This window comes from Coregonus lavaretus (genome assembly GCF_964263955.1).
Source record: "Coregonus lavaretus genome assembly, chromosome: 18".
Classification (NCBI taxonomy): Eukaryota; Metazoa; Chordata; class Actinopteri; order Salmoniformes; family Salmonidae; genus Coregonus; species Coregonus lavaretus.
In genome coordinates, this window is record NC_140005.1 from 41,570,559 (window position 1) to 41,585,553 (window position 14,995).

Consider the following 14,995-nt stretch of genomic DNA (forward strand, 5'->3'; position numbering starts at 1 on the left):
TGAACCAGACTGAGGTCTTGGCTTATTTCTTTTGATTTTCCCATGATGTCAAGCATGGGAGCATCAAGCATCCTCAGGTACACCTCCAATTGATTCAAATGATGTCAATTAGACTATCAGAATTTTCTGGAATTTTCCAAGCTGTTTAAAGGCATAGTCAACTTAGTGTATGTAAACTTCTGACCCACTGGAATTGTGATACAGTGAATTATAAGTGAAATAATCTGTCTAAACAATTGTTGGAAAAATTACTTGTGTCATGCACAAAGTAGATGTCCTAACCGACTTGCCAAAACTGTAGTTTGTTAACAAGAAATTTGTGGAGTGGTTGAAAAACAAGTTTTAATGACTCCAACCTACGTGTTTGTAGACCTCCGACTTCAACAGTAGATATTCCATTAAAAATCAGCCGTTTCCAGCTACAATAGCCATTTACAACATTAACAATGTCTACACTGTATTTCTGATCAATTTGATGTTATTTTAATGGACAAAGAAATTGCTTTTCTTTTGAAAACAAGGAAATGTCTAAGTGACCCCAAACCTTTGAACGGTAGTGTATGTGTAGCCTATGTGTGTGTGCCTCATATTGTGTAAGTGACTGTGTGTACCTCTGTCTGTGTGTGTGTGTGTACTCAGCCCGAGGTCGAACTAATCACGTAGCAGCAAAGTACAACCCACCAGAGCAGACACAGGTGTTTTAGACGAGGATTATCTAGGCATCAATATTTTATTTACCCTCTACAGAAATCTTTCAAACTCTCTCAAACAGGGAGATATTACATTTACATTTTAGTCATTTAGCAGACGCTCTTATCCAGAGCGACTTACAGTTAGTGAGTGCATACATTTTCATACTGGCCCCCCGGTGAGAAACGAACCCACAACCCTGGCGCTGCAAGCGCCATGCTCTACCAACTGAGCTACAGGGGACTTATCACCTCCCGAGGCACCCAACCTCAGTCTACCCGTACCTGAATAAACCATAGGAATCGTTCAACGCAGCGACAGGGAGAAATCAAACATATCAATATTCAGCAATGGAAACAGAGGCTTGCTCTCCTGTTTAACACTTAGGATAAAACGGCATAGTTAAGATGAAGACTTAAGCAGTGTTGCTCAGACAGATCAGATGCAGGTAGCATACGGCATACAAAGTAGTTTCTCACTATCCATTTATCATGTCATGTAACACACAACCTGGCTTTCAGTTTGTTCTCATTTTGACATTTAGAGTGGTTATTGAGTGTAATGATGGTGGTGGTACAGAATACTGATGCAGGCTTACTTGGATGTTGACTGGGGGTATGATAGGTGACTTTTGCACACTACCTTAAATTTGAGATCCTTCCTCTACGCCCGGCTCGGGTAACATTAATGTGCATTAAAGGTACACTTAGCTAAAGCATCATTTGTTTGGGCTCCAGCTCCACAGCATTTAGATTTTTTTTTAAAGAGACCCCTGGCCCTGACTACGTGAACTAGTTCTTCAGAGACCAATTAAATAAATTTACCTATGAAACAATATTCCGCTCAGGCCTTATGAGTCTCCACCGTTTGATGGAGAAAATTAGCAAAACCAACTCAGTGAGACAATTCTTCAAAACTCCCGATCAAATTACAAGAGTACATGGATGATATATTGTGCGTGGGGAGAAAATGAGGGGAGAAAAGGAACACTTACGTGTGGTGTGTTCCGAAGGCAATATCCAGTTTGGCCTGTTAGGAGACAGACAGTAAATCCAATTGAACACAGCTGAGGCACCAGGATGGCTCATTAGGATAATGCACTATAGTTGGCTGGCTAGCAGTAAGAGGCTGCTTTTTGGCGATTAGGTAAATTACTTAACTTCAAAAACTTTTACAGAAGACTGTGTGATTTAAATAATACCTCAAAAGAGGTCAGGAATGAAAGATTAGGAGAATGGAGCAGAAGAAATAGGCTAAGTCGATTTGATTCGTTTGAGTTTATGTTGTGAGTCAATGTCTCTTTTATCAATGACTCCCTCTGGTGGGCTATGGTGTAAATTACAACATGACACTGAATGTTGTGAATATTTACATGGGAAACAAGGGCAAGAGGACAGTGGAAGAGAAGGCGGCAAGAGGGGAAGTTGAGAGAAGAGGGGAAGCCGGAAGAAGGGCAAGTAAAAAAAGAGAGTGATTGCAGAGGAGAGGAGGAAAAAGGAGAAGAAGGTTAGAGAGATGTGTTACCTGGCAGAAGCGGACTTGGCTGTAGGGCTGGGCTTGCTGCAGCAGACGGGCCTTGGCCTCTCTCTTGTCTCCGTGGACAATTAGAACAGGCCTATCTCTGTAGAACAGACAGGACAGGGCATCACCAACAGTAATAGGAGCAGGGTTTATACACATCACATCACATTTTATTGGTCGCGTTCACATACTTTGCAGATGTTATCACGGGTGTAGCGAAATGCTTATGTTCCTAATACCTAACAATACAAAATAATACACGCAAATCCAAAATAGAAAGGAATAAAGAAATATAGAAATATTAGAACGAGCAATGTCAGAGTCTGGAATATAAATATATATGTATTTGTGTAGACATTATGGACATTATATGAATTGAAAAGGTCTGTACAGCAGTAGTTATATAGGATGAGCCTTGACTAGAATACAGTACATTACATGGTCAAACGTTTGTGGACACCTGCTCGTTGAACATCTCCTTCCAAAATGGAATGGAGTTAGTCCCCTCTTTGCTGCTATAACAGCCTCCACTCTTCTGGGAAGGCTTTCCACTAGATGTTGGAACATTAATGCGGGGACATGCTTCCATTCAGCCACAAGAGCATTAGTGAGGTTGGGCACTGATGTTGGCGATTAGGCCTGGTTCGCAGTCGGCGTTCCAATTCATCCCAAAGGTGTTCGATGGGGTTGAGGTCAGGGCTCTGTGCAGGCCAGTCTTCCACACCGAACTCAACAAAACATTTCTATATGGACCTCACTTTGTGCACAGGGGCATTGTCATGCTGAAACTGGAAAGGGCCTTCCCCAAACTGTTGCCACAAAGTTGGAAGCACAGAATCGTCTAGAATGTCATCATATGTGGTAGCATTAAGATTTCCCTTCACTGGAATGAAGGGGCCTAGCCCGAACCATGAAAATCAGCCCCGGACCATTATTCCTCCTCCACCAAACTTTACAGTTGGCACTACGCATTGGGGCAGGTAGCGTTCTCCTGGCATCCGCCAAACCCAGATTCGTCCGTCGGACTGCCAGATGGTGAAGCGTGATTTATCACTCCAGAGAACATGTTTCCACTGCTCCAGAGTCCAATGGCGGCGAGCTTTACACCACTCCAGCCTACGCTTGGCATTGCGCATGGTGATCTTAGACTTGTGTGCAGCTGCTCGGCCATGGAAACCCATTTCATGTTCTTGTGCTGACGTTGCTTCCAGAGGCCGTTTGGAACTCGGAGGTGAGTGTTACAACCGGGGACAGATGATTTTAACATGCTAGGCGCATCGGCACTTGGCGGTCCCGTTCTGTGAGCTTGTGTGGCCTACCACTTCGCGGCTGAGCTGTTGTTGCTCCTAGACGTTTCCACCTCACAATAACAGCACTTACAGTTGACCGGGGCAGCTATAGCAGGGCAGAAATTTGACAAACTGACTTGTAGGAAAGGCGGCATCCTATGACGGTGCCACGTTGAAAGTCACTGAGCTCTTCAGTAAGGCCATTCTACTTCCAATGTTTGGCTATGGAGATTGCATGGCTGTGTGCTCGATTTCATACACCTGTCAGCAACGGGTGTGGCTTAGATTGCCGAATCCACTAATTTGAAGGGGAGTCCACATACACTGTATATACAAAAGTATCTTCAATAAAAATTATTTATATTCAGGGTTGTTACTTTTTTGGGGGCATGGGCTCATATATAGGCCTATGCGTATGCATAAGCTCTAATATGCATATGGATGTTTTGAATTAATCATCAACTTAGAAAGCACTGTCTATTTCGTTGTGTTAGGCTTTGAAACGACATCCACAATGACCATGTTTTACACTGTTTCAACCTGCTGTTGAACTTCTTTCTTCAAATTGATCAATCACAGTGAGATTATTTTTTAAAAGCACATACTGTTTTGAAGATAACTGTTTGATGTGATTTTCGAGAGCATTTGCATTGATGTCAGAGTGGTTAGAGGGACAATAGAGCCCTGAGTATCAGGCCATTAGCGACCTGATGATCGTTAGCGAGTTGGGTACTACTAACTCATGTCCAGAGTGCATAAGAGGAGATTACCGAGACTCAAAGGTCACGTAGAATTTGAGTAATGACTGCTGGTGTGGCGGTAATACTGTCACTGCAACAGCCCTAACCTTGACTTGGAAGAGTTCCAGTGTTGGATAGCCATAGCCAGCTAAGTAACATAGCATCCCTCTCTGTTTGAGCCGGGTGTTTGAGTAGGGTTAAACTAGCTAGCTGCATTAGCTATCTAAGTAAGTGAACGTGAAAGTGACAAAATACTAAATATAGCTAGCTCTCGCTCTTTCTTGCTTCTCCTTAATTTGTTAAGAAATTAATTTGTTAAAAACTGTTCAACTATTGTCTTCCTCTCTCTGAGTCAACTACTCACCACATTGTATGCATTACAGTGCTGGCTAGCTGTAGCTTATGCTTTCAGTACAAGATTCATTCTCTGATCCTTTGATTGGGTGGACAAGAGCTGATGGGTTGGAGAACGTCCTCCGGAAGGTGTCATAATTACTGTGTAAGTCTATGGAGGACGGAGACTAGCTGTCCTCCGGCTAAACAATGGTACTACCGTAGAGAGTGCTATTGAGGCTATTGTTGACCATTGCAAAACAATGTGTTTTAATCAATTATTTGCTGACGTGAATATATTTAGTATAGTTTTATCTGAAAAGGATAACTATAATGTTTCACTATTTTTATGAAATTCACTGAGGAGGATGGTCCTCCCTTTCCTCCTCTGAGGAGCCTCCACTGGTTGGAGGCCGTTGGTTGAAATTTGATTTTCTTGTCGGTTCGGCCTCTTGTCGGTTCGGCCAGAGTGTGGGTTTGTTCCCAAAGCATATCGTTGGTGCCACGTGGGGAAAGGGTGGGGAAAGACAGCGCATCTCAGTATGGAGCGCATTTCACAATGTATGTATCATCTTAGCTGGTAACTTTTTTTCTTGTGACAGGTACATTTTCTGCAGCATTAACCAGGTTTCCATTCAACCTTTTTATGCAAGTAAAGTACATGTCGTGTAAAAAACTTCATGACAGGCCTGATGGAAACAGAACATGTCTGTAAACTTTCCAAATGTCCCACAAGGTGGGATGTTAGTGTTGGTAAAATGAATAATGTGAGAAAGGTCAGTGGAAGCGCTTTTATGCGTAAATATTGATATAATAACCATCATATCGAAGTAAACTTGGAGTCATACAATGACATGTTGTGTGGTCCTCCCACTACTACTCGTCGTGAAAGCATGCAGTTTATTAGGCTACAGATTAAATTAATTATGATGAACTTCACAGGGTGGTGAAAGTGCAAGTTGAGGAGCTTGATGCTCCTTTCCAATAAATATCAAGGGTCTTATTCTGGTGAAATGATCATCGTACTTGGTTGCCATTTGACAAATAAAAATAATTTTGCTCTTTAGTCCATAATAATCTCATGTAGGCTATACGTGCTGTTAGTTAGAGCGCATGTGCCAATACTGGAGTGGGCACACTCACTATATAACACAACACTCTTTGTGAGATAACCATCAGTCGATTTGAAAATGTGATGGAAACCCATTTAACTTGTATTTTTAATTTGGTACACCGTACCTTCTCCGCTATGCAATCTGGTTTCCGAGCTGGTCATGGGTGCACCTCAGCCACGCTCAAGGTCCTAAACAATATTATAACCGCGATCGATAAAAAACAGTACTGTGCGGCCATCTTCATCGACCTGGCCAAGGCTTTCGACTCTGTCAACCACCGCATTCTTATTGGCAGACTAAATAGCCTTGGTTTCTCAAATGACTGCCTCGCCTGGTTCACCAACTACTTTTCAGATAGAGTTCAATGTGTCAAATCGGAGGGCCTGTTATCTGGACCTCTGGCAGTCTCTATGGGGGTGCCACAGGGTTCAATTCTCGGGCCGACTCTATTCTCTGTGTATATCAATGATGTCGCTCTTGCTACTGGTGACTCTCAGACCCACCTTTACGCAGACGACACCATTTTGTATACAACTGGCCCTTCATTGGACACTGTGTTAACAAACCTCCAAACGAGCTTCAATGCCATACAACACTCCTTCCGTAGCCTCCAACTGCTCTTAAACGCTAGTAAAACTAAATGCATGCTCTTCAATCGAACGCTGCTTGCACCTGCCCGCCCGACTAGAATCACTACTCTCGGCAGGTCTGACTTAGAATATGTGGACAACTACAAATACCTAGGTGTCTGGTTAGACTGTAAACTCTCCTTCCAGACTCACATGAAGCATCTCCAATCCAAAGTTAGATCTAGAATCGGCTTCCTATTTCGCAACAAAGCCTCCTTCACTCATGCTGCCAAACATGCCCTCGTAAAACTGACTATCCTACCGATCCTTGACTTTGGCGATGTCATTTACAAAATAGCCTCCAACACTCTACTCAGCAAATTGGATGTAGTCTATCACGGTGCCATCCGTTTTGTCACCAAAGCCCCATATACTACCCACCATTGGGACCTGTACACTCTCGTTGGCTGGCCCTCACTACATATTCGTCGCCAAACGCACTGGCTCCAGGTCATCTATAAATCACTGCTAGGCAAATCCCCGCCTTATCTTAGCTCATTGGTCACCATAGCAGCACCCACCCTTAGTATGCGCTCCAGCAGGTATATGTTTACAATAATGTTTATAATGTTTACATATCTTGCACTACTCATCTCATATGTATATACTGAATTCTATTCTATAATATTCTACTGTATCTTAGTCCATGCCGCTCTGTCATTGCTTGTCCATATATGTATATATTCTTAAATCCCATTCCATACTAGTTTTGTGTGTATTGGGTATATGTTGTGAAATTGTTAGATATTACTACAATGTCGGAGCTAGAAGCACAAGCATTTTGCTACACCCGCTATAACATCTGCTAACCACGTGTATGTGACAAATACAATGTGATTTGATCTCACTGGTCATCCCCAAAGCCAACACCTCCTTTGGCCACCATTCCTTCCAGTTCTCTGCTGCCAATGACTGGAACGAACTGCAAAAATCTCTGAAGCTGGAGACTTATCTCCCTCACTAACTTTAAGCATCAGTAGTCAGAGCAGCTTACCGATCACTGCACCTGTACACAGCCCATCTGTAATTAGCCCACCCAACTACCTCATCCCCATATTATTTATTTTGCTCATTTGCACCCCAGTATCTCTATTTGCACATCATCTTTTGCACATCTATCACTCCAGTGTTAATACTAAATTGTAATTATTTTGCACTATGACCTATTTATTGCCTTACCTCCATAACTTACTACATTTGCACATACTGTATATAGATTTTCTATTGTGTTTTTGACTGTACGTTTTGTTTACCCCATATGTAACTCAGTGTTGTTGTTTTTATCGCACTGCTTTGCTTTATCTTGGCCAGGTCGCAGTTGTAAATGAGAACTTGTTCTCAACTGGCTTACCTGGTTAAATAAAGGTGAAATAAATAAAATAAAAAAACATGGTCATTTAACTGCAAAAGGTATTTTTATGTGCACTATGTCATCACGCACAGCCTTTTATCTGCAACAAGTCAATTTGATGGAAACATCTCTGGTAGGAAAAGGTGTATATTGTTTTTTTGCGGATTTTAAAATATTTGCATGAAATATGTCGTCAATTGGATGGAAACCTAGCTATAGTAATATTAGGCTTAATATATCTGAATGATAGATCAATATGAATGAACGTCTAATTGACACATCTCCATCTGGCTTTCTGGGGTCACCTTCTTTTTTTAAAATCGTAATTATATATATCAGGACCACATCGGACTGATATGAATTGCAATTTAGGCCACGGGTGTTTATTTTCCGATGAGTTTGTTCTGGGGGTGTTGGCACTGAATCTGATGGTTGTCTGCTGTATAGAGTTTGAGCTTAACAAAGAGTAGGGCATTACCTGAACTCAGGTGGGTACTGCTGCAACATCCAGGCAATGTCAAAGCAGTAGTTGAACTACAAAAGAAAGGACAGATAACGTAACTAAAATAGGCAAACCTGCTTTCATCTCCTTCAGTCAACCGAGCAACATATTTCAGTACTAGTGCATCTCAATGATCTCATACCTGCACAGATTCCTTCAGTGTCCCGAACAAAGGAGAGAGGATTTCTGAAATAAGGACACAAAAACATTGACGATTACCTTGGGAAACATAGAAGTCTCTACTGTCAACACAGAAATGAGAGCAGAGAGAGTATTAATTCACCTTTGATGTGCAAAGCCCCAGTGTTGTACCTCTTTTCCAACCCTGTGACCTTGTTGAGGTAGAACCTGTAGGTGTCATTGACAGGAGGCACGCTAGTCTCAAAGAAGTCATCCGGTTCGTCAATGTAGTAGGTTCTACCATGGGGGCTGGGAGGCCTTTCCTCCACCTTTACCTTCTTCGGCTTGGGGCTCAACCTCTTGGGAGGCGGGTCTTTCTGTCCTGAACTTTGACCTTTAGCCTTATCATCATCATCATCATCATCATCACTTTCTGAGAGAGCCCAGCCGGAAATTGAATCATCAACCTTCTTCCTCTTACCAGCCAGAAAGGGGCTGGATTGGTTGGATTCATACTTTACTGGCTTCAATTGGCTGGCCTGTGATGCCTGTCTGGCCTCAGAGCCAATAGAGAGGGGGGGGGCGGCAGTCACTGGGTCAGATTTAGGTTCAGGTTTCACCTCTATGGAAGGTGGAAGATCAGGATCATGTTTGGGTTGGTGGAAGTAGGAGGCTATCTTGGGGGAGTTGTGGTTGGAGTCTGAAGATGTGTGTTGGTCAGGCGGGGGGTTGTTGTTTGAGGCAGAAGGGCGTGGGTCATCGTTGTCGTCATCGCTGCTGGAGAGTGTCCATTTCCCGTGCTGATTCTCCAGTGACATTTCTGATCTGCGAGAGGTGAGAGAAAGGGTGAGAGGTCAACGTTGATTGGTCATGGTCATTAGTCAGCAACAGGAGGCCCATGGTTGTCAGCTTTACAATCAAAGGAACAATTGGTCACTGATCTAAAGTCAGTTTTGCCTTCCCATCAAGTGAATAATATTATGTTTAGGATTGAGAGAAAAGGCTGATCCTAGAACTGTGGTTAGGGGCCACATATATAGGGCAAGTTATTGACATCACCTGGCCTTTACCACCACTGGTATACATACTACATCCGGGTATTACAATTATAGCCTTTACACTAGTCATGGGGAAGATATCCCCAGAGGTGGACTGGATATTCTCAAAGAATTCGGCCTCTAGTTATTAGAAGGGAAATACTGTAACGTTACTATAACTGTTAACGTTACATTGAAAGAGAATGCACTGTACAGCAATGTGTCAGTGCCACACAGACTTTAATACAGACAACACCATTTTGTATACATCTGGCCCTTCATTGGACATTGTGTTAACAAACCTCCAAACGAGCTTCAATGCCATACAACACTCCTTCCATAGCCTCCAACTGCTCTTAAACGCTAGTAAAACTAAATGCATGCTCTTCAATCAAACGCTGCTTGCACCTTCCCGCCCGACTAGAATCACTACTCTCGGCGGGTCTGACTTAGAATATGTGGACAACTACAAATACCTAGGTGTCTGGTTAGACCGTAAACTCTCCTTCCAGACTCACATTAAGCATCTCCAATCCAAAGTTAAATCTAGAATCGGCTTCCTATTTCGCAACAAAGCCTCCTTCACTCATGCTGCCAAACATGCCCTCGTAAAACTGACTATCCTACCGATCCTTGACTTCGGCGATGTCATTTACAAAATAGCCTCCAACACTCTACTCAGCAAATTGGATGTAGTCTATCACGGTGCCATCCGTTTTGTCACCAAAGCCCCATATACTACCCACCATTGTGACCTGTACGCTCTCGTTGGCTGGCCCTCACTACATATTCGTCGCCAAACCCACTGGCTCCAGGTCATCTATAAATCTCTACTAGGCAAATCCCTGCCTTATCTTAGCTCATTGGTCACCATAGCAACACCCACCCGTAGTATACGCTCCAGCAGGTATATCTCACTGGTCATCCCCAAAGCCAACACCTCCTTTGGCCGCCATTCCTTCCAGTTCTCTGCAGCTAATGACTGGAACGAACTGCAAAAATCTCTGAAGCAGGAGACTCTTATCTCCCTCACTAACTTTAAGCATCAGTTGTCAGTGCAGCTTACAGATCACTGCACCTGTACCCAGCCCATCTGTAATTAGCCCACCCAACTACCTCATCCCGATATTGTTATTTATTTTGCTCATTTGCACCCCAGTATATTTATTTGCACATCATCTTCTGCACATCTATCACTCCAGTGTTAATACTAAATTGTAATTATTTTGCACTATGGCCTATTTATTGCCTTACCTCCATAACTTACATTTGCACACACTGTATATAGATTTTCTATTGTGTTATTGACTGTTTTGTTTATCCCATGTGTAACTCTGTGTTGTTGTTTTTATCGCACTGCTTTGCTTTATCTTGGCCAGGTCGCAGTTGTAAATGAGAACTTGTTCTCAACTGGCCTACCTGGTTAAATAAAGGTGAAATAAATAAAACATGTAATAAAATATTATAACTCACAACTACATTGAACTGTTTTGTAAACCGTACACGCCCACTTAGTTTCTAGGCACATTCTTGCAAACAACATCATGAGAAAATAGCTTTCAAAGTCAAACTACATAAAAACTACATGCAAGACTAATTGCAAGTAATGATTTAACTAGCCAGCCAGCAAGAAGAATGTCATTAGCAATTCAATGATGTGGTGGCGGGAAATACTCACTGTCAGGAGTTGAATTGTTGCAGTTACGGGCTAGACAATTTTCTCAAAAGATATTGCTACAACAATGCATAAATCATTGATCTAATACCAGGAACGCGAATACTTCCGACGTAAGTGGCTTATTGCATAAATCATAAACCAGTCTGATAGCTATGTAATATATTATTGAATGATAAATGATGTTTTGATTTTTAGAAGCGTCTCGTGGACATGTTTTGCTAAACAGTGTACTGAAAAGTCCATCCCCAGCGGAACATGAAGTAAGTAACATTCGTTCCTATCTCGTGACGTGTAGCTGACTTTTAGTCGAATTCCTTTTCACAATACTGTAAAAGGCTCTACATGGTCAATCTGACATCTGCAGTGGCCCCCACAGCATTTCCAGCATTTACCTCGCATTTCCAGATCAAGCATAAATTGGCTTTAAAGCATTTACTGTGATGCAGCTTCAGCAGAAGTGAGGCGTCCGCATTGTTAAAGCCAATGTATGCCCGATGTCCACCAGATGCATATGCGTTTTGTTTTGCCTGCTGTCTAGCCTACATTTTCAGTGCTTGAGGCGAAGGGAGAGGGATAACTGGGCCCAAAATCTATCTTCTCCAGCAGGTGGCGTTCTTTCCGCTCACCAAGCGAGGAGTTTTTGTATGGAGGTCGTTTCCACCCACAGTTTTTATGCGAGTAAAGTAATAACATATAAAAAAAAATCACAACAGCTTTGAGGGAACAGGTAGTTTCGGTACAATTTTATAAATGCTGACAGATAATTAGTTTGTTCGACATGGTGGGATCTTTGTGTCAGTAAAATTAATTATGCGAGAAAATAAATGGTGGTGGAAACGCCTTTATGTGCAAATAGCCTAAAAAACATAACATTGAAGTAAATTTGGAGTCACGTGATGACTCAGGAAATCATGCCATTTTAGGCTACAGAAGAAAAAAATGATGTACTTCACAGGGTGGTGAAAGTGCAACAAGTTTTTCATTAAAAACTACTTCATTAAATGTTGTACAGTAGTTACACCTAATGGAAACAGGTTATTTTTTACTTAAAATTAATATTACAGATTTACTTAATTTACTTTTGTTATTCAAACACTGTTAGAAATGATTATGTCAGATTGACAAAATGTAGGCCTATTTAAGTATTCATGTTTCTAACAACTGGGTCAAATACCTCCAAAATGAATAAATTACTCCTTTCCAATAAATGTCAAGGGTCTTATTCTGGTGACATGATGATCAATGCTTGGCTGCCGTTTGACAAATAATCTAGCTCTTTTGTCCATAATAATCTCATCATGTAGTAGGCTACCCGCACTGTATCTGCAAACTGTTGGCTAGAGCGCACATGCCAAGACCAGAGTGGGCACTATTGCTATATAACCAGTGGCATGTATTCATGGATGCCAAGGGAAGCCAGGCTTCCCCCAAAAAATTGACCAAAAAATAAATAAAATAATTATATTTAGTCTCTGTGTTTCATAATTTTCCTTCAATTCGCAAGAGGCTGAACGCATCTCACTGGAGAATGCATCCGAGCGAGCAAAACAGCGCCCCTCTGTTGCTGTATGTGTAGGCCATCTATCTGATGCGGTCTGGTCCAAAATAGTATGACATGGTTGTCGACATAGCATTGAATGCAAGGGAAGCCAAATTGCATTTGGCCTCCCTTGATATTTTTGTAAAAGTATAAAATAATAGCCAATCAACGTTGAGTGAGCTCAACTGTGAATGGTCCTGGCGCACCAAAAAAAAAGAAAAAAAAAGGGAAGCCAGTTTGGATTTGGTGTCACTCCTATCAAATTGCATTGAGAGCATATATTATTGACAGAAACAACTTGAATTGTTGCAGCTCGTTTTATTGTTGTCCTCCAGTGACTAGCTAGCAAAAATTGGCCCTTTCCTAAATTTGCCATGGATGGAGATAGGGATTTGGACTTGTGGTTTTACTTTATTCTCTGTACTGGCCAATGATTATGTTACGCGGAGTGGAACAGGGGAACCCAAGAGCAGACTCAGACGAGGAGACTGGGATGAAGAAACCAAAGTATTTATTGAAACACAGGGGGAAGATGGAGTGCAGGTCAGGGGAAACTGCTGGAAACCAGGTGTGGAGGTTGAGGCTGGAGTGAGGGGGGTTGTGACAGGGGGAGGCGTTCCGGAGGTTGAATCCAAGGGAGTAGTAGAGTGGGAAATCCAGGACAGAGTAGCAGGATGACGAGGCGTGGGACTGGAGACAGGGACCAGAGTTGGAGCGGCAGAACTGTAGCGGAGAGGAAAACAGCGTCAGGCAAGGAAAACAGGCACAACAGGATATGAATAGTAACAAACTGCTAGAAGCGTAGACTGACTGAGCAGAGATTACAATCTGGCAGTGTGGAAGTGGCAGGACTGAGTATTTGTAGAGGTCTTGCTTATGGAACAGGTTGCAGCTGGTGGGGATCTGCTCTGACTCCAGCACACCTGTCGTCACACCCACAGCGAGAGAGAGGGAGAGGGTACTGGGGGAGTGGCGGCAGGTCAAGGAGACACAGGATGAGCAGTAGAGTGCGTTGCAGGAGCAGATGTGACTGTACCCCCCCTCTACGGGCGCCACCTGGTGCCTGAGCAGGCTTGTCTGGGTGTGAGGTATAGAAATCCCGTAAGAGGGAGGGGTCCAGAATGTGACGGCGGGGCACCCAGCAGCGCTCCTCAGGCCCGTCTCCCTCCCAGTCCACCAGGTACTGCCAGCCACGACGGAGCACGTCCAGAAGCCACCGGACGGTACAGGCAGGAAGGTCATCGATGAGCCGAGGGGGTGGAGGAGCTGCTGCAGGAGGAGACAGGTTTAATCAGGGATACGTGGAAGGTAGGATGGATCCTGAGAGAGGCTGGGAGTTTCAGGCACGCCGCAGAGGGGTTAATAACACAGTCAATTTCAAAGGGACCAATGAATCGGGGGGAAAGTTTCTTTGATGCCACCTTCAATGGCAGGACCTTCGATGAGAGCCATACCTTTTGACCCAGGGTGTAGACGGGAGCTGAGGCCCAGCGACGGTTAGCTTGGGACTGGGTCCTGTCGGAGGCACGAAGAAGGGCAGCCCGGGCCTTCCTCCAGCTACGGTGACAATGGTGCAGATGGTCCTGGACAGAGGGAACCGCAACCTCAACCTCTTGGGCGGGGAACAAGGGGGGTTGGTAACCCAGAGCACACTCAAAGGGTGACATACCTGACGAGGTGTTGGTGAGGGTGTTGTGTGCATATTCAACCCAGGGTTAGCTGAGCGCTCCAGGAGGAAGGGTTAGCAGAAGTCACGCAGCGTAGGGAAGTCTCCATCTCTTGGTTGGACCGTTCGGTCTGGCCGTTGGTCTGGGGGTGATATCTAGAAGAAAAACTGACATTGATTCCAAGAGCTGGACAGAAGGATCTCCATACCTGGGAGGTAAACTGGTGTCCTCTGTCGGAAACAATGTCAGTGGGGATGCCATGCAGACTAAACACATGGGATACTAATAGGTCCGCAGTCTCCCTGGAGGACGGGAGCTTGGAGAGGGGAATGAAGTGAGCCATTTTGGAAAACCTGTCAATAAATGGTGAGGTTACCGTTAGATGGGGGAAAGCCAGTGACGAAGTCCAGAGCTACAGTGAGGGAAAAAAGTATTTGATCCCCTGCTGATTTTGTATGTTTGCCCACTGACAAAGAAATGATCAGTATAATTTTAATGGTAGGTTTATTTGAACAGTGAGAGACAGAATAACAACAAACAAATCCAGAAAAACGCATGTCAAAAATGTTATAAATTGATTTGCATCTTAATGAGGGAAATAAGTATTTGACCCCCTCTCAATCAGAAAGAGTTCTGGCTCCCAGGTGTCTTTTATACAGGTAACGAGCTGAGATTAGAGCACACTCTTAAAGGGAGTGCTCCTAATCTCAGCTTGTTACCTGTATAAAAGACATCTGTCCACAGAAGCAATCAATCAGATTCCAAACTCTCCACCATGGCCAA

General features: G+C 43.4%; 1 protein-coding gene across 1 annotated transcript in view; it reads right to left on the reverse strand.

The window, feature by feature from the left end:
• tdp1 (tyrosyl-DNA phosphodiesterase 1) overlaps positions 1-11,246 on the reverse strand; it is an 84,258-nt gene extending 73,012 nt beyond the window's left edge. The window contains exons 1-6 of the mRNA XM_084181502.1: positions 11,006-11,246; positions 8,454-9,115; positions 8,313-8,356; positions 8,147-8,202; positions 2,215-2,311; positions 1,685-1,719 (exon numbers count right to left, since the gene is read on the reverse strand). Of these exons, the coding sequence (XP_084037628.1) occupies positions 1,685-1,719; positions 2,215-2,311; positions 8,147-8,202; positions 8,313-8,356; positions 8,454-9,108 (887 nt within the window). The 5' untranslated portion in view covers positions 9,109-9,115; positions 11,006-11,246. The remainder of the gene's footprint in view (positions 1-1,684; positions 1,720-2,214; positions 2,312-8,146; positions 8,203-8,312; positions 8,357-8,453; positions 9,116-11,005) is intronic.
• Positions 11,247-14,995: the final 3,749 nt, after the last annotated feature.